Source organism: Zonotrichia albicollis, chromosome 8, assembly GCF_047830755.1.
Source record: "Zonotrichia albicollis isolate bZonAlb1 chromosome 8, bZonAlb1.hap1, whole genome shotgun sequence".
Classification (NCBI taxonomy): Eukaryota; Metazoa; Chordata; class Aves; order Passeriformes; family Passerellidae; genus Zonotrichia; species Zonotrichia albicollis.
This window is the reverse complement of record NC_133826.1, coordinates 24,831,853-24,857,884: the sequence shown is the minus strand read 5'-3', so window position 1 is coordinate 24,857,884 and position 26,032 is coordinate 24,831,853. Positions and strand designations below refer to the sequence as shown.

Below are 26,032 nucleotides of genomic sequence, written 5' to 3'. Positions count from 1 at the left end.
AAATATCACACAAAGCACTTCAGCATATTTCATAAACTTAGATTTGCTCAGATCTCTCAGAGCTGTTCCAGAAAGTCTTGGAAATGCTGATATGGAAAAACAACAGCAAAACAAACAAAATCCCTCATGTTGCCCCAGGCCTCCATCACACCACAATGTAAAATTGTTCCCAGAGCACTTCTGGTTCATAACCTGGAGCAAAAACAACAGAAAAAATTAAGGGGAACTCATCAGAAGAGTCAACAGCTTGGGAGTGTCCATGAGGAAAATTAAATTCAGCCACCCATCCCAAACAGGGCTTACACATGGTCTGTCACAGCCATCTTCCTATCCTTGAGACAAAAAACCTGATGGAAAGGTTCAGCGATTCCTTCAACAAGTTTAATTTTTGGCAAATCAGATAAAACAAATATATATATATATATATATATATATATATATATATATATATATATATATATAGGTTGGCACAATCAACTGTAAAGCCCTTCTACACTCTCAGCTTCAGGCACCTCCCCACAGTAATTAACACAATCACTCTTTTCATCAAGTAGCTGCCAGGCTCCCACAACAGGGAATAAAAATACTTTTAATTTTCCCAAAATAAAAAAAAAAGCAACAGTCTGTTTTTTCTCATTTTGGGGGATCTGCCAGGACCCCAAGTACCTGCCCTGGGTCCTTGAAGCTCACCCAGAGATGCCTCAGCCTGGGGGTGCCTCAGGCTACTGAGCTCTGGCAGTTGTCTCAAACAAGAAGCCAAGCAGGTTTCAGCGGCCCTACAGCATCACTCTGGCAGGTTTTATCAAAATAAAATGTTCTTCCTGAGCAGCTTCTTGATTTTGATGACTTGCTAAGATAAGAGGACTTTTTTGTTTTCTAGAAAAAAAAATACAATTATATTGAAGAATAATATTCAAAGTTTATACTATAGGACCATATTTGATCTAGTGCACAAAGTTGCCATGGCTTTTTTGTCCTGCCCATGTTGCCCACACTGCCTCATGACAGACACCTGCATCCAAGACCTGTGTAAAGCCTTTGTTTTTCCATTTAACTCATCCTCTTACACACACAAACTCATGGGCTCTTTGTTCCACTCTTCCAGCTCCTCTACTGAGGTCTTCTTATCTAAAGACCACCATATGTATGAAATTATATATATCTGTATCCACACACCACTGCATCTTCCCTGTGTGCTCCTTCCCCTCACCCCACAGGGGATGACAGGTTCACAATTCCCTCTTTTCCCCTTTTCCAGGGCTCCCCTCTCTTCCCTTGTACTTGTGGCTGTTGAACATCCCCCTCTCAAGTAACCCTCCTGCAATTTTAGCAACAACAGCAGATTTCAGGGATGAAAACCCCCTGGAGCAAAGTGCAGGATGGGTGGGTCAGAGCAGCTGATGTACTTTGACCCAAAAGTAGTTTCCAGGAGTTGGGAAACACTTGTATGTCCAATCAGCTGGATGGGAGAGCAGGAGACAAAGGTCATACTCATCCTCCCTGCCCCAGCCTGCAAGCACTGGGAAAAGGGAGAGGTGGCCTGGCAGCAAAGCAGACAGACATAAGGAAAAAAGGAGTATTCTTTTTGCGGATTCAGCTAATATTCTCTCCCTTTCCCTCCTTAAGAGCAGAGCAGAGTTGTTCTTCCTAGTGGTTTCCTGTTCAGCTGTGAAGTCCAGAGGCTCAGCAGCCTCCCAGAAAGAGGAAGAGGTGCTGTTGCCATCCATCTCCCCACCACAGGATCTGCTGGACCGTTTGGGTGGGTTTTCTCTTAATGGACTTATGTTTTTTTCTGCTTTCTGCACTGACTCAGCAGTGCTGAGGCCCTTTTTATCCCCCACCAAACCACAGCCCTGTGAGGTGGCAGCAATTTCCAGTTTCACTGCACTCACACAGCCAAAAAGCTAATTGTAGGTGTTGCTGGCTTGTAGGCAAATCGTTTACAACTCACTCAGCCCTCCTGGATCAATGAAAGGAGGAGCGGCACATCTGCTCTCTGAGTGAGAGTGAGCACTGACACGGGGACGCTGCTTTAGACAGACAAACAGACAGACAGACAGAAATCCACCACCAGCCCACTGACAACCACTTAATGCACTGTGAGTCACCAGCTCCCCCTCCCTGCCCAGGCTCACAGGAGAAAAGCAAAATAGAAAGAGAAGAGAGGTACTCACGCATGTCACCAATGGCTCCTTTGGTGACATTTGTGGCTTTCCTTACTGTTACAGTGAATATGTGCGAGTACTGATGCTCCACCTGAAAGTCAGAGAGTGACAGGTGATTAAGATCCAGAACCAAGAAACACCCCATCTCTCAAAAGAAGCTTTCATTTTGTCCAAAACCAGAGAGAGAGAAATCACCCAGTCAAAACAAAAGGGAAACTCATACTGGATAGAGCATCCTAAAGCTGAACTGCACCCTGGAGCTTTACCAAGAGGTACCTGCACTGGGGCTGCTGGATTTTCCTGCAGCCACACCTACTAATCTCAACCAACAACACTCCCTCTCACCACAGAACCTGCTCCGAGGCATTTAGTCAGGCAGCAACCACTGAGAACGGCAAGGGAAAAATAAAAATGGGCTTTTTTACAGCTTGTCTTGGTAATTGCCTTCCCCTGCTAAAAAGAATGAGAGGAATTACTTCAAAGTCTGTGTTCTGGAGCAGATAAATGCACAGTGCACACACAAGGGGTAAGAGTTAGTGCTGTACTTTCTAGTACACATCAATATTCAGTGTGAAAGCAGCCTCAAGACAATGTAAGGAAGGTGCAAAGCAAGCTGTTAAAACAGCCACCAGCACCTTTCCTGCACTTTCTGGAGGTTCTTGTTTCCTGCAAAGCCCAAACACACAGCAGGAGCTGCCTGCCTAGGAGCAGGTGTGTCCTCAGCAAACCAGGGAAGTAGGAAAAGACATGAAATTAAGAAACAAAAAGCAAAAGCCTTAATAAAAGAGGTCACTAACTTGGCTGTAGTGTTGCATTATCTACATGGCCCTGAGTTTGACCACCTGCTAGAAACCACTGAGAATCACCAGTGCAGACTGCAGGGCAGCCAAGACTGCCTTTACAGGGACACAGAGATTGGAAGGAAAAGTGAGGTATTAAAGCCAGGATCAGGTCTCACACCATTGTATATTTTCTATATTTTCCTAACCACCCACTGACCTTGTGAAGTACATTAAAATAAACTCACTCACTGGGACCAAAACAACCAGGGAGAAGGCCACCATCAGGAAATTCACTGAAATTAATTTAAAATCATAGACAATACCCTTGCTATGGGACATGCTTATTCACGCTCTGCCTGGTGTTTTCCTGGTATTTTTTCATCTGGATAGTTCCTTTTTTTTCCCCCAGAACTGGTTGTTTCAGCCAAACCTCCTTATTTTGTGTCTACAGCTCACACCCAGAGACCTGAGCCAAACTGGATCCCTCTCATAAGAATAAATGAGAATATTCTCATGAGAATATATAAGAAAAAAGTTAACATCTCATAGGTTACATAGAATTTTCTGGAAAAAAATTTTAAAAAGGAAAAAAGGAAGGCCAAAACAAATCTAAAGACAGCAAAGTGACTTGTGAGTGCTTAAGTGGCATTTGAGTCAGGAGTCAATAAAAAGCATCTCCAGTGACACCAACACAACTCCTGCAGCAGCCTGAGGTGTGCCAAGGCACAGCCACATCCCTGTGGCAAAGGCTCCAGGAGAAAACACCCACAGCCATGCAGGGTGGGTGGAAAACATCCACACTCTCATAGAGGTGGCCACAGATGACTCCACTGCAGCCATGCCTGACCCAGACACTGAGTTTATCAGCTTTATCTGGCTGGAATCACCCCCACACTGTGCCAGCTGCTCCAGGATCCAGCCAGGACAGTCTGCCTGGCTCTGGAATTTTCCCCTGGCAGCCACAGGGGTTATCTGGATCCAAGACCAAATGAGCAGGCAAGGAGGAAACTGTGGCAATGCCAGCTGTGGTGCACTGAAACTGTCATGGCACTGCAAGTGGTTCAGCACCACAGGAAAAAGGGAATTCAGACTCTTCCCAACACTCCCAGTGGGATGCTGCTCACCTAAAACATCAGACCCAGCAGAGAGGGCTCAGCTCTGGGAACCCAGAGTTCCTAAGGAGCAACATGTATTTCACAGCCTTGCATGGGCTGACATGAAGACTTCCCAATGACTGAGTGACATCCATCACCTTCTGCACTGCAGCTTCTAAGATGGATAAACGGGAAGGAGGATGAGAATTCTCCCTGAACAAATTTCTGCCTCTGCCAGAGGGCAAAAAAAAGTCCAGAGTTTCCCTCCACAGAAGGGTAAATGGGGATTTTGGTGGGTATCTGGGAAGGGCTGTGTGAAGTCACCCCAGCTCTGACATTTACCCTGCCCCAAAAACTTTTACAAGCTGTGACTCCCCAGAATCCATGGGCTCTCACTGCCCCCTATTTCCAGCTTGCTCTCTGAAATTGTCCAAAGCTGCTTTATTATCTTCCATTATATTATCTCCCAAGTATGCCAGATTGATAGAGTTGGTTTCACAACTGGCCTCAGTTTCTTCATACAGACTGAAGCATTTCCTTTGTCATATCCGACCTTGTAATTAAAAGAAACAGCCCAAAGTACAAACACACCACCCTCCTCCTTTTCTGCAGCTGTCAAGAGAGAGCTTGTCCTCGGTGGAGACCACAAATCAGAGATCACTGAGCATTTAACAGTGAAGAGGAGTTATAATTAAGTGACAAGGATGGGACATGGGTGTGCTGGGCTTAGTTCTCAGCTGATAGATGAAGTTCATGTGCCATTCTGATGTCCCACAGCTCTGGCTGGAAAAGGGGGGTACTACACAATGTTCCCTGACAACAAGCACTCTGTAAAGTAATTTGCTTGCATCTCCCATATGGCTAAACTTATATGCCCAAAATTCTTATGCCTACCATCAAAGCAAGGCCAAGCCACCACTTCCCAGTTTGCTCTCTTCCCAGCAGCACAGATAACACCACTATTTCTACTACAAGTTTATAACTGTTTTACTAATGCCTTCACAAAAATTGCTTTTTATTAACTTAAGCAGCAATGTCCATCATTCCAGCTGTTGCACTGCCAAGGAAATTAAGTCTGGTTTAAGACTGGGATCTTCTGAAAGGCATGTGAAAACACAGAGGCCTGGCAAAACAGAAAAGCAGTATCTTATTTCCCTGTGCCTCACCCAAAACAACACACTGAGGATTACAGTTTTACACAGTTATTAATATTTGGCCATGGTCATACACTTGGAAGAAATTTGCCACTACTGAAATAAACAATCTCCCTCTTAGTAAAAGAAATAAATACACAGATACACACAGGAAGCTTGAAAGTCTACATCTCTTCTTACACTAAAATAAATGTTTTTCATGCAAATTAAATGCAAGTGGAAATTAGAGGAATTTTCCACTTAGGATGCAGTTTCTAAGGAGATCAAAAGGCATAAATGTCCATATTTCAGAAGCATTTTTTATTAGTTTTTCAGAAGGAGGTCTGATGAAGGCCCCTGAAAACACAATGAGAAATGTATTGACTCTGAATGCCCTTACAAATCCAGTCCTTGCTAGTTCAGATGACTAAGCTGCGTTTTCTCAAGTGACTTACGTTCACCTTAAGTCTTGATAAAAATCTGTACAAATACATCAAGTACTTCTGAAAAACAGATTATGGTAAATAAATCACTTAAACGTTGCAACACTGAGAAGAGCAACATCCACATTCCTTTAAAAATCTAGGACAGGTTACAAATTTCAAAAGCTCACCATTAACTCCAGTGCAAGCTGTCCCTGCCCACGGCAGTGAGGTGGGGTGGGCTTTAAGGTCCTATCCAACTCAATCCATTCTGGGATTCTACAGATTAAAAAACTCAAATACACTGTCCAAAGTGACATGCTTCGCATGTGTTTCACTTCACTTCCTCTTTCTCCATAAATGTAGAGAGGAAAAGAGAAAAATCAAAAAGTTTTCACCATGCTCTGTCTGAATATGGGTTTTCTGAGTTATGGAAACTCAGGTGGACAGTGTTCACTATTCAATCTACATTTTCCATGACTGCACAGCCACAGTTCAGCATCTCCTGTTTTCACACCTCAGTTCTCATTTGTTCCTCTCTCACCTTTGAGCGCTTTCCTTGCCCTCAGTAAAATTTCCCTGATTATCTGCTCTGCTGCTCTCATTTAGCTGTCCCTGCATACCAACACACCCCTTCCCACCAGGGGCAGGGACAGAGCCCCAGGATCTCCCAGCACACGGGCGGGTTTTGCCTGCCGCCCTTCCGGCCGTGCCCGGCCAGCCAGGGATTTGCATGGGCTCAAAATCACATTTGTCATATTCCAGAATGCTGAGTCACAGAGCACAGCTCCACCAGGACACGGGCATTCTGCGAGCCAGGCAGGCAGGCAGACTGCACAGGTATTAAATGGGTTTACTTCCTTCATGTTAAGGACACTTGAGCTAACAATGGAGCTGGACAAATGAAAATATTTGCTTGTTTACTTAAGTAATTGATTTTCATGGAGCCCATGCTCTTCTTTCACAGGGTATTATAGTTAAGACAAACTTCAGTGCCCACACACAAATTTTATCTTTTTTCCATTGTTATAATATTTATCCCCCATATCAAAGTAAATGAAGAGGTATTACACAGTTTAATTCTTTGCATTTTTGGAATAGTCAGTTCTCTCTGCACCTGCAACAGCTTTCTGAACATCCTAATTTATACGTCAGAGTCTTTCATAAAATGAGAAAAAAAAAGCTCAGAAAACACACAACAGCCAGCACAAGAACTTCTGGAAAATGCAGAATCCTTCTGAGTAATTTAATGCCAAATATCATTTAAATCCAGTATTTTTGCATTAATGTGAGCCTGCTGCCCATGACTGATCAAAATTGCAATAAAAACTTTCCACAGGATTTCAGTTTTCAAATTTAAAAACTTAAAGATTTCCATTCACTTTCCAAGCAATTAAAGGATCAGCTCTTGCACAAACAGTGTTGATTCTGGAATTAGCAACAGTTCAGCATTCCCAGGGAGCTATAACTACATTTACTACACACATTTTTTATGTATTATATTACATATGTAGGACAGCTCCATTTTGTTGATTATTGGTATCAAAAAGTCCTTTTATGTAAGTAAGATTTATTAAAATACATAACCGAGTGCCTCAGAAACCTCTCCCATAAAGATACAGATCATTCCAAGCAATCCATCCAGGAGAGGGCACTGATGCTGGGAGGAATTAAGCCAGCATTGTTTTAACACAGACATCACCCTGAGGTTTTGTCCTCCCTCCCAGCAGCTCCCAGGACTGGGCAGGGAGTACAAGCCAGTTTGACATCTGCTGGCTGCACACTGGCGTGGAGGATGTGAGTGCATGGGGCACAAACCACAGGGCCGATAAGAGATCGCTTGTAGGAAGCACAGGGAGTATTTTTAGCTGTGTAAAAGTAAAACACTGTGACAAGTGTGTGGCAGCTATCACTGGGGACACCTCACTGTTGCTGTCAGCCCAGTGCTGTCACAGGAAGCCCCTGATAGGAACATCCCCAGTGTGCCTCTGGATTTTGGCTTGGGCAGGAATTGCCATCCCAGTGCTGGCTCTGGAAACTCACTTCCAGCTGTGCTGGAAGGTTGAGAGGCTGCTGAGCCACTGAAGGGAGTTCTGCTCCCATTTCCTTCCTCCTACTTCCACACATCCATGGGCTGAGCTCACCTTGGGCCAGCTGCAACAGCACAGAATGGGATTTCTAACCCTTCCATGGAATCCCAGAGTGGTTTGGGCTGGGAGAGACCCCAAAGCCCGTCCAGTGCCACTCCAGGCAATGGGCAGGAACACCTTCCACTATCCCAGGGTGCTCCAAGCCCTTTCCAACCTGGCCTTGGACACTTCCAGGGATCCAGGGGCAGCCACAGCTTCTCTGGGCACCCTGTGCCAGGGCCTGCCCACCCTCACAGGGAAGGATTTCTCCCTAAGAAATTTTTGTCTATTTTTGTATTGAACAGCTTTTTTGCTCATTCAGCGGGATCCATTGGCTCACTGCCATCCCAAGGGTGTGACAGCTGGGACAAGGATGCAGCAGGAAAACTGGAATAAAGCAGGAGGAAGGGAGCAGGGGCACAGTGTGCTGCTGAGTGGCACAGATCATCTCACTCTGAGTTTGCACAATATATTGTGAGGATTCTCTTTCAACCAACATTAGTGACATACACCAGTTTAAGATCTAAATATCCCAAAATGCCAACTCCTCTCTCCATTCACATTCATACTAATGAAAAGGAAAAGAGTACAACCTCCTCCTCCTGCCCCCCTCCCCCCCAAAAAAACCTGCACTGTGAAGAAGAAAAGTAGACATACCATTTCTTCTAGGAAATAGTAACAACTCTAATGTTATGTCCTTATATAGAGTAACTTCCAGCAGAGAAGTCATTATACAAGACAGTGTATATATATCAGAGAAGATAGTGTGTACATAGATATATATATATAAGATTCAGTGCTACTTACCACAATGTGTTGATAAGGATCTATGATAGACATTTTTGCCTTAGTTTATTCAAGGCAACTGCCAAGTATCTATTTCAAATCCACACAGGAGAGGCTTCCCCTCTTCTCAAAGCAGAGTTCAGTATGAAAGGTCCTTTAACTAATAAATAAAAAAGAAGATATAATTAAAATCAATCTGTTCCTTCTGAACTATATTTTACAGAGCAAATCAGTTACTACTCTTTTGGAAGGTTTTCACAATTAATTTGTTTACCAAGAACTTAATTTCCCATAAACTGTGGAGATATAGGTATTTACCTGCCTGAGCTGGAGAAATTTCTCGTGTTTATTTCCTCTACTTCAGGGTAAGAATCCAGTATCTTAAATTCCAGTCATGCCAGTGTTTCTAGCAGCTCTGCAGATAAACAAAAGAAGAGAGGAATTATATTTATTCTGTAACTATATTGTAGTATTTATGCTACCATGCATTACAGGGCTAGTTGTGACTGCGAGCTCTGCAGGAGCAGCAATACTGCCCTCTGTAAATCCAGGAAGGAAACTCCAGCTGGAGCTCTATGTAACCTCCTGGCCAACCTCCACTGACTGGACATGTTCCAGAGGCTTGGAGGGACAAACTGCAAATCAGGACTTCATGGCTCTCCCACAGGCTCACCACAGGCCACTGCTTTCTGAGCACTCAGTGAAGATCAGGGGCCACCAGAGGCCTTCAAAGTCAGAACTGTTTTTAACCAGCCAAGTACCAGAGGTTACTCTTGTGTGCATCTTTAAAAAACCTGGGGAACTGCTCAACAGGATCAGTTCTCAGATCCAGCTGGACCATCGTCAGACCTGAACCATCAGCAGAAATTTCAAAGTGAAAGGAAGTGAAGCACCATTAGGGGTTTGGTCACAAGGCAATGATTCCTAATGCTCAATTCTGAAACAGCAGGATAAGCCCCAAGCAATTCTATATATCACTCCCAAACCTTTGCTCTTGAGCAACTACATGAAGGCATGACAATAAAAATTTAGTTTCATTATGATCACTAGAACATTACAATGTCTTTTCTTTAATCACTGAATCATTAAGGCTGGATAAACCCTCCAAGATCATCAAGTTCAGCCATTAATCCAGGACAGCCAGGTCCATCACTAAACCATGTCCCAAAACACCATAACTCACACGTTTTCTGAATGCTTCCAGAGACAGCAATTCCATCACTTCCCTGGTTATGCCTAACCACCCTTTCCTGTCAGCCCTAACAATAGTTTGAGGGTTGGAATCACCCTGGGTTTATTTATTCATTGTTATCTGAGGAAGTGGGAATAAGAAAGACTTCAGCATTGGAGAATCATGGTAAACGTGCCCAGCTATATAATTTCTGGAGAAATTGCTGACATCTTGGAAGGCAATCCAGGAAAGGGAACAGCAGGAGCTACCCAATCACCATAATGGAGAGGAAATTTGTAAAACCAGAAAATACTCATTTCCCTGAAGTGCACAGTCAACTACCACACTTGCTTTGAGAAGATACACAAAACCAAGGCAAGGTTACTGCTCTGTCTGGGGAAATAAGAGAACAGGTTAGAACCAGGATGAAAAGCCTGGTTCGAGTTAACGTGCTGCATCCCAAAGGCAGAGTTCCAGCTCCCCAGATGATCCCTCAACTGGTTCAGACATGAGATCATGCTCTCTCTCCCTACAACCCCCCGCCTCATTTGTTTTGACATCTGCAGGAAGCGCGTTGGTGATGCTGCAGACAACAAAACAGCTTCTTTGGCTGCGGGGCCAGCAGAGTCCCCAAGCGCCATCTGCCCTCCATGGATGAGGCAAGGATCCTGCAGATGGACAAAAACACGACCACGTCATCAGCCACTGCATCCCAACACCAGCGCAGGGCCATGGGCAGGGCTGTCAGCAGGGCCAGGGAGCAAGGAGACCTCGCACACAAAGCCTGGGATCTCAGGGTCCCACAGGGCTCCAACCACCAGCCCTGCAGATCCAGCCCTGCCCATGCTATGGTACTCCAAATGGCAGCTCCTGGCTGGCTGTGTTAATCAGTGTCTCTCAGGATGTGATAAACACAGGCAGGTACTGGAGCACAGGCATCAGTGCCACTTCATGCCCCAGGGCTGGCAGAGGGACAGCTATCCATGCTCCTCCCAGAGCCAGTTATCCATGTTCTTCCCAGAGCGCATCTCAGGAGAAAGCAGATGTTTAAGTGACATGAATACTTAATCCCTTACAGTGGATTTAATTCAGCTCAGGTAATTACACCACGCCCTCTGGAAGCTCGCACTGCATTACCCACAGAGTTTGGGTAAAGCAAATTAAGAGATTTCTAGATCTAAAAATTGTAGTGTGGCAGAGGAGCCAAATACAGAGCAACCAAGAAATCCTGATCCTCATCAAGAGCCGTGAAGAATGTCTTGAAGAATGTTTACTGCAAACATCTGCAGCAAACAGAGCTGTAATCCCAAAATTATCTTGCTAAACACTTTCCCCTACATGCTGTCCATCCCACAGTGCCTAATGGGAAAAACTTCATGGAATCACAGGACATCCTGAGTGGGAAGGAACCCCCAAGGATCATCCAGTCTGATTCCTGACCCTGCCCAGACACCCCAACAATCCCACCCTGTGCATCCCTGGGAGCATTGTCCAAACCCTCCTGGAGCTCTGGCAGCCTTGGGGCTGTGCCCATTCCCTGGGCAGCCTGGGCAGTGCCAGCACCCTCTGGGGAAGAACCTTTCCTGATATCCAGGAAAACCTTCCTCTGGCCCAGCTCCAGCCCTTCTCGGGTCCTGTCCCTGGTCACAGGGAGCAGAGACTGGAGGAGCTGCAGCCCCCAGTGAGCTCTGCCCTCAGCCTCCTCCTCCCCAGGCTGACCATAACAATTCAGGGCTGTATCACAAGCACACACAAAGTCCTGCACTTGAGCTGGAGTTGCTGAGCCCCACCCTTGGCAGATGCAGGGGAAGCAGTGCCTCTAAACACATCTTCAAGGACACCGTAGCATTACCAACACAGGTTGTTTTGTTTCCCTGATACCTGGTGGTGTCACACCACCTGTGACTGTGCTGTTCCTGGGGCTGACAGCGTTCCTTACTAAAGAAAGAGCACCTCAAGGCAGCACCACCACCATTAACTGTTTAACTGTATATTATAGGTAATCAAAGAAGAGATTAAGTTAACTGGAGAACAGAGGGTTGTGTGGAGACCTTTCAGCAGCCTTTCAGGATGTGAAGGGGCCTACAAGGAAGCCAGAGCAGGACTCTGCATCAGGAATTGTAATACAACAAGGGGTAACAGCTTCAAACTGACTGGGGGGAAATTTAGATTTGAAATTTAGATATTCTTCCCTGTGAGGGTGGGCAGGCCCTGGCACAGGGTGCCCAGAGAAGCTGTGGCTGCCCCTGGATCCCTGGAATTGTCCAAGGCCAGGCTGGATAGGGCTTGGAGCAACCTGGGAAAATATCCCTGGCCCTGGCAGGGGGTGGCACTGGATGGACATTAAGGTCCCTTCTAACCCAAATTATTCCATGACCCTCTGGTTCTCACTGTTTTTTTGGTCAATGCCCCAGTTTACAAATTACACAGCAAACAGGCCACAGTTTAGCCTGGCCCTGTCATGGAGAGGCAGCCTTTCCCTTTCTCCCAGTGCCATAAATCCCAGCCTTGTCATGGAGAGCCAGGATTTCCCTAAGTGCCTAAATCTCACTTACACCCAGGAGTGAACTCTACCTCTGCCAGGACAGGGTGTTTCATCGCCAGGCACATTTTCAGACACCATCAGTACCAAGCTATTAGTGGATAGCTGGATCACTCCTTGAGTCAACAGTCTTCTGTGATCTCAGCTCATACTCACTTACTTGAGGTGACAGATTGAAGTGGAGAAGGGATTATTCTCTTGGAAGACCAACTATAACACAGTAACTCACAAAAAGAAGCTACACACACATACACAGAGATTATTATTGGAACATTTTCATTCTCAGTACATTCCTACAGATAATTCATTTGTACAGGATATGTCAAAAGATAAGAATAATGAGATTTTTCCCATGCTGAGCACAAGCTTACTCTGGAGTTAGTCTCACCAAGTGGAAAAGCCCTGAAAATGAGTAAACGCAGCATAATATAAATATCATTGCCAGAATACGTCTTCACAAGTGTAAGAAAAATCATTAGAGGGAGGTTGTTTATATCAAGCTGTCCAATTCTTTTTAAAAAAATCAAAGACAGGAACAACTTTAAATATAATAAGTGTGACTCACCAGCACAGTCATTAACTTTCAATCTATCAGAAGAGTAAGGGGTAGAGAATAAGCTAAGTAATGACTCAGACTTTTTGTATGAATGTCACCCTCCATTTCTATCAAATCAGATTACAGCATTTTATTTGGTTAGATTGATCCTGTGATTGTATAACAGAAATAACAAATACTCTGTTTCCACATGACTTTGTCTAGCATCCTGGAAAATCACTGTAATGTTATTTCTTAATTTAGGGCTTCCCACACAAGGAGGAAGGATTACCTCTGCTCCATGTGGAGGCCCCCATCACTCCACTTCCACCACAAATGGAAAAGTAGATGCTCTGCTGGCACGCCAAGCAGACGAACGGGCCAAGGCCAAAGGGATGAGGGTCAACAAGGACAAGTGCTGGGTGCTGGCCTTGGGTCACCCCAACCCCCTGCAGCTCCAGCCTGAGGGGAAGAGTGGCTGGAAAGCTGCAAGAGGCCCTGGGGGTCTTGGGGACAGAACTTAAAAAAGAGCCCAGGTGTGCCCAGGTGGAGCAGAGGCCAGTGGCCCCTGGGCTGTGCCAGCCCTGGTGTGGGCACAGGCCCAGGGCAGTGGCTGTGCCCTGTACTGGCCCTGCTGAGGGACCTCGAGTGCTGTGTCCAGTTCTGGCCCTCGTGGCCAGAGAGACCTTGAGGGGCTGGAACGTGTCCAGGGAAGGGAACAGAGGTGGGGAAGGGTCTGGGGCACCAGGAGGGGCTGAGGGAGCTGGGAAAGGGGCTCAGCCTGGAGAAAAGGAGGCTCAGGGGGGCCCTTGTGGCTCTGCACAGCTCCTGACAGGAGGGGACAGCCGGGGGGGATCGGGCTCTGCTCCCAGGAACAGGGACAGGACAAGAGGGAACGGCGTCAGGATGTGAGGTTGGACATCGGGAGGAATTCCTTCATGGAAAAGGTTGTGAGACATTGGAATGGAGTCCCCATCCCTGGAGTTGTCCAAGGAAGTGCTCTGGGCTGGTGACAAGGTGGGGATCAGTCACAGGCCTTTTCCAACCCCAGTGATTCTGTAGTTCTGTGACTGCTCTCCCCATGCTAAGGAAGTGTGGGTGGAAGGAAGGATTCTGAGCAGAGGGGCAAAAAGTTCAACCTTTGTGCCACATTTTTGAAGGACACTGTGAGGTGAAGCTTGTCAAGGAAGTTGACACAGCATAGCTAGACAGGAGATTTTAAGATCTGACTTCCTGCTATAGGGGAGGTAATAGATGAAGAGATAGTGAATCTTTTTTTAAAGATGACTTGTCGGCCTGTTAGCAATTACTGAAAGTATAGGTGACACAGCAACAGTGGAGGGAGGGCTGTAAACACTCTAGCAGGGCTGAAACTCTGGAAAAGTCCCAACAATCACCACCAGTGTAAAGTTTCTCCTTTTCTAGTGCTGAAGGCTACTTTAGAGGTCAAAAGTGAGGAAAACAGAAGTTGCAAAATTATCAGGCCACAGATACGCTCTATGATACACGATGCAAGGCTTGGTGAGTCAAGGGCATCAGACATGGTCCTTTAATAAACTTGAATTAGACTGGATTAAAACCATCCTCCTTATCTTATATTCTGCAAGGAATGGCCTCCCCAACAGGAATATTCTAGAGGCTGGAAGCATTTCTGCCTGAATCCCCACACCTGTGTCTCACTGGCCATGGAAGTGCCCTGGATTGAAAACCAAGCCAAGTGCTGTAGTTTCCCCATAGGCAGCATCTGCAAGTCTGAGGAAGAGGCAACTGATTCAGGGCAGAATGGTTTATGTTACAATTATCCTGCTTACGCAAAGGGGACTTAACAAGAACCACTCGCTGCAACAGCCTGTGAGGTTATGAGAAAAACCCATGTCCCCATATGTGAATGGCAAACTCACAGAAGGATGTTCAAGTGGAACTGAGTAAATTCAAAGTAAGGAGTTCATTTATTCAAGGAATGAATGAGCTCCTTGAGTTTATGCCTTTAAATAACTGTTCTTCAACATCATATTTCACTTCAACTGAAATTGCAGTGGAAATAAAAAAACAGCCTTGAGAAAGAACAACAAACTCAGCTGAGAGATGCCAAGAATACTCTTTAAAAATGGCAACAATCACTATCCTTTGCTACAGAAATCAAAGCCACAAGGCAGAGTCTCAAAAGTGGTCAAAAAACCTCAGGCAGCTGACCAGTGGGTCAGGCTTATGTGGGAAGCAGCTCACTTGTTTTCCAGCAAGAAAGCCAAGAAACAAAGAGGAACATGAAAAATCTGACAGAAATTCCATTAAAAACAATTATTAGGATATAGACCTAAACCAATCAGAATGCACTACTCAAACCCACCTCTGCAGGTAATTTACTATGAGCACAGTGCAATTAGGAAAAGCAGATGGGAAAATGCCCAACATTTCTATACAGTAGGAATTTGGAACCTAGTTATTCTACAAATAAACTTTCTATCATATAATCCTGGAATGATGTGGGTTGGAAGGGACCTTAAAGCCCATCCAGTGCCACCCCTTGCCACAGGCAGGGACATCTCCCACTATCCCAGGTTGCTCCAAGCCTTGTCCAACCTGATCTTGGACGCTTCCAGGAATGTTTGACAGTTATTTTTGAGGAGTATTTTCACTTTTGGAAGCCCAGCTTAAGGCTCACTTTTGAATGTCAAGATATTGGGTACCCCAAGTACCCAGAGCCAGGCTCTCTGAAATGGAAAAACTCACTGCCAGTGGCAGCTTCCAAAGTCTTGCCAAGAATGCAAACACTTATGCAAGAACTCCTAAAACTAAAGATAGACATCTCAACTGCAACACCTGACTGGGCAGAGCTTTTTGTTGACTATATTCCTTTAAAGCTCATATGAAGGGGGAAAAGAGAGGGAAACAACCTCCCCTGCCTGCCTTTCTTACCTGGAGTATTGGCAAAACTTTCCACTTGCTCTGCTGCACTGTGGTCAAGAGCTGCTGCCTGCCAAAACCTCAGGATCCCCCTTCCAGAAGCCTCATGGTACCGTGGCAAGAACTGCTGCTGCATGATTTAGAGCTCTAGAATCAGCCTCCAAAAATCTCATTCCAAACCCATCCCTGTTCCTTGGGGACAACACCGAGCTCAGCCAACTTCTAAGTATTTCTGAGCCAATGCCTTTTAAAGATTCTATTAAAATCATGAGGGTTTGCTTCTTGCATATCTTTAACTTATCCACGCCTTCATTCCCCTTGTTTTCCTTCCCTGCTCTAAAATAGGAATGGTTTAAAACAGAAATTCTAGGGAAAACATTAGAATAAGCTTTTATTTAAGTATTTATTGGGTTTTGTGGGAGAATCCAATATGCAAAGGTGCCTGATGCACTCAGGCTTCAACTGAGGCAGCTGATAGTCCTTCTGCACTACAGTTATGCAGCGGGTTTCACACAAAACCCCCAAAAAACAGCTAAAAATGGAACAAGCTGGTAAAATTTAACAGCTAGCTTCTGGTCAGCAATGCACGTAAAACAAATTTAGCTGACCTTAAGGTCAATATTTCCTTTCAATATCTTTTTCAGTTCAGTTCGGGATTTCCTGGCATTTTGGCACAGGCTGTAGCCCCAGCCAGGCTGCTGGCACTGCCAGGCAGGAGGAAGGGCTGCACTCACAAGGTATGTTTTGTCATCCCCCACTCGTCATGTCTGCACAACGTGACTCAACTTTCTGGTTTTGGGCTCCTCACTCCAAACACGAGCTCTGGTCACCATCTGCAGCCAAGGGGACAATTGTGCAGCACTTCCTTTGGTCTCTATGGTCAGCACTTAAAGCATGACAAAATTGGAGTGACTCAAGGAAATCTGTCTGGACTTTCTAGTAAAAGTAGTGATGAACAAACCTCTGACGTTAACATTTTTCAACCTCTTTAAATGCTGAGAGTAAAATTTATATGGAAATATTTCATGGCTATTGACAAGCTGGAGTCTGAGTAAGTAGCATAAATATATGTTTTACACACAGACACAAAGACAAACATAGATATGCCCAACACATATATTACATTTTTGAGAGGAGAAATTAAGTACTTCCATAACAGTGATCTTTGTCTTGTATCCAACTCTTGGCTGCTGAGCAAAGCCAGACCTGGAGCAAGCCCCACCTGGCTCCACAGAGCCAAGCAGACCTTCAGCCAGCTGTTAGACACAATCCCAGACTGGCCTGGGTTGGAATGGGCCTTAATGACCATCTCATTCCACCCACAGGGATGCCACTCACTATCCCTGCTTGCTCCAAGCCCCATCCACGCTGGTCTTGGCTATCTCCAGGGATGGGGCAGCCCCAACTCTCAGGAGCAAGCAGCTCCTGAGCTGCCAGCTTGTGTTTGAAGGCAACCTCATCTTGGCACAACATTTGCACAGGGGCTTGATTTTCTGCACCAGGCTTGGGTGGAGGCTCTCCTCCACCCTCCTGTCCTGCTGGAGAGGGCGAGCAGGGGCACCTTCCTGCTCAGAGACCACACTGGGAGCAGCGCCTCATGCCCCTGCCCCAGCTCCTTCCTCTTCCTGTGCTATGGGCTCACAACTTCCCCAAGCTCTCTGGTCCCTGGGCAGCTCTCCCTGCCCTGCCAGCCCTGCCCTGCTCCTGCTTTGTTCCAAGGGCTTCTGCTTCCTGCCCCACCATTCCAGATGGATTCAGAGTGCCAACAGGGAGAACACCGAGCTGTGGCACAAGCTACAAGCCACCCCTGATGATTTGGGAGGAAGGCTTTGAGTCAGGTGCCACTTCATTTTTAGATAACTAACTCTTATCCACACACACACACAGTCAAACCCTGAGAGGATGAAGGACTGAAGCCACTACAAACAAATTCCCAACTAAGGCTTTGGAGATGGATCAAGACTGAAAAGAATATCCTTACACAATTCTTGGAAAATTTTCTCTATAATACACACACACAAAAAAAATTCTCTTTACTGTAATGTGATTCCACCAGTACCAGGAGGTAAATTCCATCAGTGGTTACACAAAACAGAAAAAACCCACAGAAGTAACAAAACCCATAAAAACACAGTAACTTAAACATGGATTTCAGGAGAGTGATACAATAACTGCCAATCACTAAGGAGCCACAATGACTTCAAAAGTAAAAGGACAGTAATCAAAGGGAGGAAGAAACCCCAAATTTACACATCCCCTTGTTAAAAGAGCTTTGCAAAATCTGGGACACAAGGGGGACTTTCATGCTCCTCTCTGAGCCACAGGGGATTGGTTCAGGAAACTTAAATGAACTATGACTACTCTCTTACCAAACTACCTAAGCTTCTAATTTAACTATTTCTTAAGACACCAAGGGCTTGCTCCCTTCCTTGCCAACTCAAACTCTCTCTCAGCATATGAAACACCCATGGATGTGTTGGCTCTGTGGTGAAAGGGAAATGACCGACACGTTACAGGGCAGAGTGTTCAGAGTGAAGGTGTTTGACCACTTCTCAAGAAACTTTCTATAAATAAAATGTCCATTTGTCAAAGCACAAAGTTGTCAGAAGTGAGCTACATCAGTTTAAATAAAGCTCTTTGGGGGAGAGTTTAACCCCAAAATCAGCACTTAAATGAAAACAGCCACTAAGCGGCCAGGAAAGGTCACTCAGCTCGGGGAGAAGACCTTGCCCCGCCCACACCATTCCTTTCAGATGGTGATTTTGAATCAGATTTGACTTAATGCCTTGGAAGAAGTTATTTAATTTCACAGAACCATAGAAGGTTTGAAGGGACCTTAAAGCCCATTCAGCGCCACCCTGTGCCATGGGCAGAAGCATCTCCCACTATCCCAGGTTGCTCCAAGCCCTGTCCAACCTGGCCTTGAACACTGCCAGGGATCCAGGGGCAGCCACAGCTTCTCTGGGGGCACCCTGTACCAGGGCTTCACCCACCTCAGAGGGAAGGATTTATAATATCCAATATAATTTTCTGTATTTCAAAAACACCCTTATAAAAATTTAACCTGCATTCTCTAGGCCACAGGGGAGTTGAAGAGCGCATTGAATAGCACACTGAGTCAATGAATTTGGGATTCTTGGAAAAAGGAATTTAAGTTTAAAAAGCAAAACAACACTTGGAAGCATGTCCCAGCTGAATGCAATCACTCACCAAAAAAACTTGTGTGGACATGTGCTGTTCCAAGTGGAAAATGCCAGAGAAATGCAACATGTTGGCAGGCTTTGCCATTAGCAAAGAGCTGGTTCTCATTACCATCAGCACAGGCTTCACAGCAGCTCCCTAAGGGAATCTCACAGCGCCTGGGAAAAGCAGGGACTCTGAGAATATCATCACTGAAACAAACACACACCCATAAAAACACTCTGGATTTAGGGAAAGCCAGGACCTGCTTCCCAGCACACTCTCTCAGATGCTGTACAAGCTCTTCTCCCATTTTTTAAAGTTTTTCACCAGCACTGTCCTTAAGTCACAGCTGTAGGGCTTTGGCACAGGGAAAACTACTTTTTCTTCACAATACAGCAGTCCAAAACCACCAGGCTTGTGAAAATTAGAGTCCTGCCTTTATCAGGAGATAAAGGGGTGTTATTAGAAATTCATTATCCATCTGCTTGGATTAAGGAGGAAAAGGATTCAGAACAGCAGCACATGAATAGTTAGTTCTGTACTTTATAGAAATTGTCTAGGACAAGAGAGGGCCACTACTGCAATGTTCACTTCAACACACACCCATATTGATTAAATTAAAGAACAGATGTGCCTCAAAAGTCTTTCAAAATTCTCAATTATAGGCTTCTTTCTGTTTTGAAAAACAAAACACAAGAGGATCAACCATAAAATTTCCATTTACTCACATTCCACAACCACCTTCTCCCCAAAATAATGTTTTAAGCTGCTCCTCCCAGTACTGCCAGACCAGGCAGCAGCTGCTGGCTTTGCATAGAACTCCAGTTTTGCATGTGAGGTCCAAAGGCACAGTTTTTGGGATGGAGCATGCAAAGTGCTGGTGCATGCCACAGCCAGAGATGCTCCCTGATCAGTTCAATCACCCACAGGTGCTGTTTGCTTTCCCCTGAGATGGGACAGAATGAAACCTCTGCTTGGGGGAATTTGTTTGTTAACATCCACTTGACAGTGCAGTAAGTCAAATGCATGAGAAACACAGTTTTAGTAATTAAATCCTATTTATAATCTCTACCCTTGAGAAATAGACATGGTAGAGGGGCAGGGAAGCACCACAAATTAAAAGTAATTTCACAACAAATGTTAAGGCTAAATCTTTCTATTTCATGGTCTGGCCAAGGCCATGGAGCAGATGGGATGAGACAGTCTGGACATGTGCATCCAATTCTTACTCCACCTATCCCAACATTCCACTTATCAGTCCTGTCCTTCATGCATGTTTAGTAAAATGCAATCCCTTGGGGGTTGGGACTGCCCCTAACTGGAAGAAATACACATTTGTACAGATCTTATTATAAGATCTGTGTGTGTGCATAAATAAGAACCTTTATAATCCCAGTAAATAGAAAAGGATAATTTATTACAGAAGTGCACATTCCTACCCGTCTTGGCAAAGGATATGAGCACTGATAATATTAATAGGAAGAGAAATTAGTCTTACTGATTTATGCTGAAATCATTCTAAGGAAAATACCAGATGAATATCAAAAATGAGTCAGTTCAACAGCTTTACTATCAGGTAACCACAAAAAAAAAAAAAAAAACACAGATGCAACTGATACATCTCAAATAGTTCAGAACTTGTGTATGTGAAAGCTTTTGACCATTTGTTTTGTGTCTACTTCCTAAAGCTGCATATTTAGGGAAGCTGGAAAGAAAATTATTTTTGTTTGCAGGCTTAGCTGTATTTTTAAATACTTTCAGCATCCTACGCTGAAGCAATGCTGTTAGCAGGAGAAAAAGCAGCTCTGTATTTTTCTCTCCAAGCCACCAGTGCTACCACTCATCTGCAAGGAGATTAAACATCACAACTAAAGAGGGTTTGCCAGCAGAGCTGTGCAGCCTGGACAGCAGCCCAGTACTCAGAGACAGCACAGGCCCCTCTCAGCCAGCTCCAGCACCAACCCCAGAGACTGTGCCCTTGCACAGAGCAAAAGGTGCTCCCAGAGCATCACCTCTGTGCTCTGAGAGACATCTCTTTGGAATCACTTCATCATGGAAGCACCTGCTTTTCCTCCAGGGATCGCTTAAAGAGTCTGGGACACTCCCACGCTGACTCCCACTCTGGCTGTTTGTCAGTCCAGAGCCCAAAAACATCCTTCCCTACATGTGCTGAGAGTCTTGGAATGACCAGCACGCAGCAGAAGCGTAGGCAGAGAGGGAAGTGTCATCCCCACAGCCCACTCTCTGGCAAAGGAAAACACCTGGGAGAAAAGCTGCAGTGTCTGTGTCCCCTGGCACTGCTGCCAGCTGAGACAGGACCAGCACAGGCTGAGGAAGCACCACGGCTGGCAGCCCACAATGAACCCATGAGAAAATTAGTCAAATCTGTACATCTATCAATATACGGTTGGTATTTTCCCCTCATCAAAAATATTGGCTTATTTTTTACAGAAACTGTGTCATTCTATATAACATTACAGAAGCCCAGAGTGATTTGGGTTGGAATGCACATCAATGGGCAGGGACACCTTCTACCAGCCCAGGCTGCTCCAAGCCCCATCCAACCTGGCCTTGGACACCTCCACAATATGTTCAAATGGGAGAACTAATAGATATTTCTAAAAAAAGTCAATGGAGTCTCACTTGCAATATCACCACAATATTTTTCATTTAAAAAAAAAAATAAGAGTAAAGTTTAAATGTTCACTAATCCTTTTGTTTTCCCCATAATCTATTAAAAAATATTGGAAGCTTTTGGTGTTTAGTTTGGTCCTGCTTTGGGGACCACTTTCCCCTGTCCTAGAGCCCACCTCCCATCCCTGCCTCATGGGCTGAGTAACTCTGCTCCAGACGTTGACACACAGGCTACTGGAAATTGGTACAGTCAGGAAATTTGGGTCATCTCTCTGAGGTAAACAGTAAATGAAAATCCTCAGGAAAGTCTGAATACCAAGGTGATGAGGGGCTCCTTTTTTTCTTATTTTTAAAAAAGGAAGAATTCTTTTGAAAGTATTCTGTTACTACATCACGTTATTATAACCTAGGGCAGTGATGAGGTCATTTCCATTACCAAAGCAGGTTCTGGGATTTGTTTTTCAGACTACCGAGAAAGACACAGTTATATCAGTGCCACAGCAAACCCAGACAAGAGTTCATCACCTCACAGCATGATCCTGTTGCCCCTGCCCACCAAATCAAAGACAAATTCTTCCACAAATTATGTGCAGCTTCTCCTTGGAAAGAGACAAATGAAATAAAACCAGACCAGGGCAGACTCAGTTTAAAAGTGTGTTCCATGAGTGGCCCCCAGGCTTTAACTGGAAGCTGAATCCTTAGCTGAACCAGAGCTGTAGGGAAGGACCTGCTTTTATAGTTTAAATCATGTCCAGACTGTGAGGCACCAATATTTTTGACACCAACTTGCCCATCAATGTCAACTAAACAATTAGTTAAGAATTCAGTTTTGCTCACTCAAGACCACTCCCCTTCCTCAGATATGGAGGATACGCGCCCTGAAGGATAGGGAGACTCTGCTCCACAGCAGAGTTATGTGTCAGGTAAAAAATAAATTGGAATGTAATCTCTCAACTCCATATTCACACAGGCCATACCATACTGTAAAGCTTTTACCTCCTGGGCTAGAAATTTTCCAGGGACAACAAAGTATTTTCTCATACTTTGCAGTCAGTTTTAATACACTTGAACTTCTGGATACAAGGGAGACACCTCCTTCTCTGGATACTATTTGTTGCTCTCCCTGGTATTTTCCAAGCCATTCAATTAACTTCATGTGATTTGAATTCTCAGTTCCCAAATCTCCAGTTCCACTGCCAAGGCTGTCCCGTTCCAACCTCCATGGAAGTCACCGAGGTTGCCACATCCCTGGATATTGCACATCAATTCAAACACCCCAACAGAGCCATTCCCATTACTCCTGCAGCTGTGTGCACCCAGAAGGCCACATTGGACTTGTGTCAGCCCTTGGCATTGTCAGAAGAATTGAGGTTATCCAAAGTGTCACTGAAGTTTGCTCAATGGCTTTGCAGGAATACTTCTGAGGGAAACACTCAGTGCTCACCCCATGCTCGTGATTTTTCCCCTTTGTAGGATGAAAATTCACAAACTGAAGGGAAAAACTAGGGAAAAACCTGAAATACTTCCCATTCTAGCTGGTTTAGGCCAACTGGCAGAAGTAACCTATTCAAAGTGCTGTGAAAACTATAATCATGATAACAATGTTCAATAGAACATATTCAAGTTAAATATGCAACCCTAGTGATGCACTAGCATTGGAGAATTCTTTTTTTTTTTTGCTTTTTTTCTAATTTTTTTAAGAAAAACAAGTCATAAACAGCACTTGTTGCCTAGAGTCAAACTGGTGTCTTTCCAGTGCAGACTGGCCATGCAGGAGAAATTAATGTATGTGATTCAAGCATAAATCAATATTTGCATTTCTCTTTTGTTATGGATCCCTGCCATAGGAGAACATGAGAGTGTAGAAAGGTGGACAGGGCCAACGTGAAGGTTTGGAGAGATGATAGTGCTAGAAGAGCATTTATCTCTACACCATATATTGAAAACCTCTCACTAACGAAAATAACCACATCAGTTTTAGATTCATGCTTTCTGTCTGGAATCCTCAGCAGGCTGAACAGCTCTGGGTAACCACAAAGCAGCTGATCCCCTGCATCAACAGCTTCACGTGCATCTCACCCTACTGAGCTGCAGAACAGCATCTTCTGCCAGGTACATCCACTGCAGTTACAGGTCCTACCCACAGCACTGCTCCTCCCTTGGGGCTGGAGCTGGAACCAGAGTCTGCATCCCGTCATCCACATGGGAAATTCCGCACTCAGCAGTTCAGGCTGCCGAAGGGATTTTCCCCAAAGTGAAGGCACAAGGTCGAGCTCTGGGCAGGGGTCAGCCAGCCCCAGCAGCTCCCGCTCACCAGGGAGGGGACAAAGCCCATGCAAAGCTGGGGGAGCACAGAACTGATCCCACCGCTGGGGCAGCAGCACAGGTGCAGCAGGGCTGGGCACAGCAAATACCCTGCACCTGTGCGTGTGGGAATCCCAAAGAGGCACAGGGAACCCCATGGAACCGGGCATGGAGCAGCCTGGGTTAGTGCAAGGCGTCCCTACGCAGGGCAGTGGGTGGGACTGGATGGGCTTTAGGGTCTTTTCCAACCCAAACCATTCCGTGACTTTGGTCCGTGACCACACCAATGTAAGTGAACAGAAACCTGCTAAAGGCCGTGAGCAGGAACTCTTACAGACATTCGTCTCGCATCGGACCCAAGAGAAAAGCTGCTCTCGCAGACACTTTGCGAAATGTTCCCTCTGCAGCCGCCCTGCCGCACTTCCCCACAGCTCGCACGCCGAGTGCTTCGCCGCCTGCCAGTACCCGTGTCCGTGCCGGCCGGGGACAGGGGCCGGGCACGCACCCCCGCCCCGGCCGGGATGGAGCTGCGGACCCGTGCAGAGACGCCGCGGTCCCGCTCCCGCCCCGCTCCCCCGCGCTGCCGCCCCCGTACCTCTCGGAGCCCCCTCCGCGGGGCAGAGCGGGCCGGGGCTGTCCGCGCAGGGACTGCTCCCGGCGGGGGCTCCGCCAGCCCCGTCCCGTCCCGCCGCGGGGGCGGCTCCGCTCCGGCCCCGTTCCCGGCACCGCTCCCGCCCGCCCTGCGACCGCTGGAGCCGCGGTGAGCCCCGCTCCCACCCCGCGCTTACGGCTGCCGGGCTCCGCCGGGCGCGTCCGCTCCGCTCCCGCTCCCGCCGCGGGCCGCTCCGCGCTCCGGGCGGGGAGGGGCCCGTGCCGCCACCGCCTCTTAAGGAGGATCCAGGCGGCGGCCGGGGCCGTGGGGACAGAGCTGAGAGGGGGACAGGGGCTTTGCGGGGACAAGGGGTGAGCGGGGACAGCGGCTGCGAGCGAGGACAGCGGCGGGGCTGCGGCGGCTCCGTCACTCCGGGCGCTGCGGTGCCCGGGCCGAGGGGACGGAGGAGCCCCGAGCACTGCCGTGGGGAGCGCTTGGCCAGAGCCGGAGCGAGCGACTGCTGTGGCAGAAAACAGTAATCAGATAAATGGAATATGCATTAAAATATCCCTTGCGTTAAAAAGCCCTTGCTGTCGCCGCAGCGGTGGATGTTACTGTGGGAATGTGCCTCTCTCAAGGTGTTTGATTCAGCAGATGTGACCACACAACACTTTCATGCTCTTCAAGTACCTCGTGAATGTTTGCACGCGTAACACTTTCACTTACAGACTCTTGGTTTTGAAAGGATGGGTGTTGAAACAGCGGTGACTGTGCCCTGTGAACCTCGGGCAGGTCCACCAAGGTGTGGCTTGACCATTCAGTCCCCTTTGGTCCAGTTTACACTTCCATCCAAAAAGTGGAATTTTAAGTCATTATTAATTCTATCACTTTCACCCTTTGTGATGATTACCTTAGACTTCCCTTCCATTCATTCACTCACATTTTTTCTGTTTTGCTTTAGCAGATTTGAAGTGTTTTGAAATATACTGAAATTGGTAAATTTATTTCTAAATGGTATTGTATTATTTGCTGCATTGTTTCCTGCTAAACAGGGAGTGGCCTTAAGCTGAAGGAGGGCAGGTTTAGATTAAGAAAGAATTGTTCTCTGTGAGGGTGGGAAGGTCCTGGCACAGGGTGCCCAGAGGAGCTGTGGCTGCACTGGATCCCTGGAAGTGTCCAAAACTAGGCTGGATGAGGATTGGAGCAGCTAGGCTGGATGGAGATTGGAGCAGCCTGGGAGAGTGGAAGGTGCCCCTGCCCATGGTAGTCCATGGGACTGGATGTGCTTTTGGGTCCCTTCCAACCCAAACTATTCCAGAGTCTATGATCCTTTGATTAACATCCAAAAAAGTATTTCCTACCTGGGGTTTTGGAGCTCACAGTGAGTCAGTGGGAGAGTCTGACAGGCTCAAACCTCAGCTGCTGCTCACCCATAACCTGCACTCTTAACCTGACAGCTCTCAAAGATGCCAATTCTTCTCCAGACATGAAAAGATGAGACTGAGTTCTACTTCAATGTTGACGTCCAGCTCTTTCCAAAGACCCATTTTTACACTGGGGCTTTGCACAAATTCTGTGTCTAAATTGGAACTCACTTTGAAAAACGTGGTCTTAAAAAAGCAAAGATAAAGGGGAGAAGAAAAGGCTGAAATGACT

The 26,032-nt window shown here is 46.1% G+C and overlaps 1 protein-coding gene across 3 annotated transcripts in view; it reads right to left on the bottom strand.

The window, feature by feature from the left end:
• PLA2G4A (phospholipase A2 group IVA) overlaps nt 1-24,797 on the bottom strand; it is a 69,080-nt gene extending 44,283 nt beyond the window's left edge. The window contains exons 1-4 of one of the 3 annotated variants that reach the window (XM_005487027.4): nt 24,573-24,797; nt 8,830-8,926; nt 8,533-8,671; nt 2,175-2,256 (exon numbers count right to left, since the gene is read on the bottom strand). In XM_005487027.4, the coding sequence (XP_005487084.2) occupies nt 2,175-2,256; nt 8,533-8,565 (115 nt within the window). In that variant the 5' untranslated portion in view covers nt 8,566-8,671; nt 8,830-8,926; nt 24,573-24,797. Of the gene's footprint in view, nt 1-2,174; nt 2,257-2,388; nt 2,416-8,532; nt 8,672-8,829; nt 8,927-24,379; nt 24,540-24,572 lie in introns of those variants that run through there. The other 2 variants (XM_074546300.1, XM_074546301.1) reach the window with 2 other exon arrangements.
• Between the last annotated feature and the right edge of the window lie 1,235 nt (nt 24,798-26,032).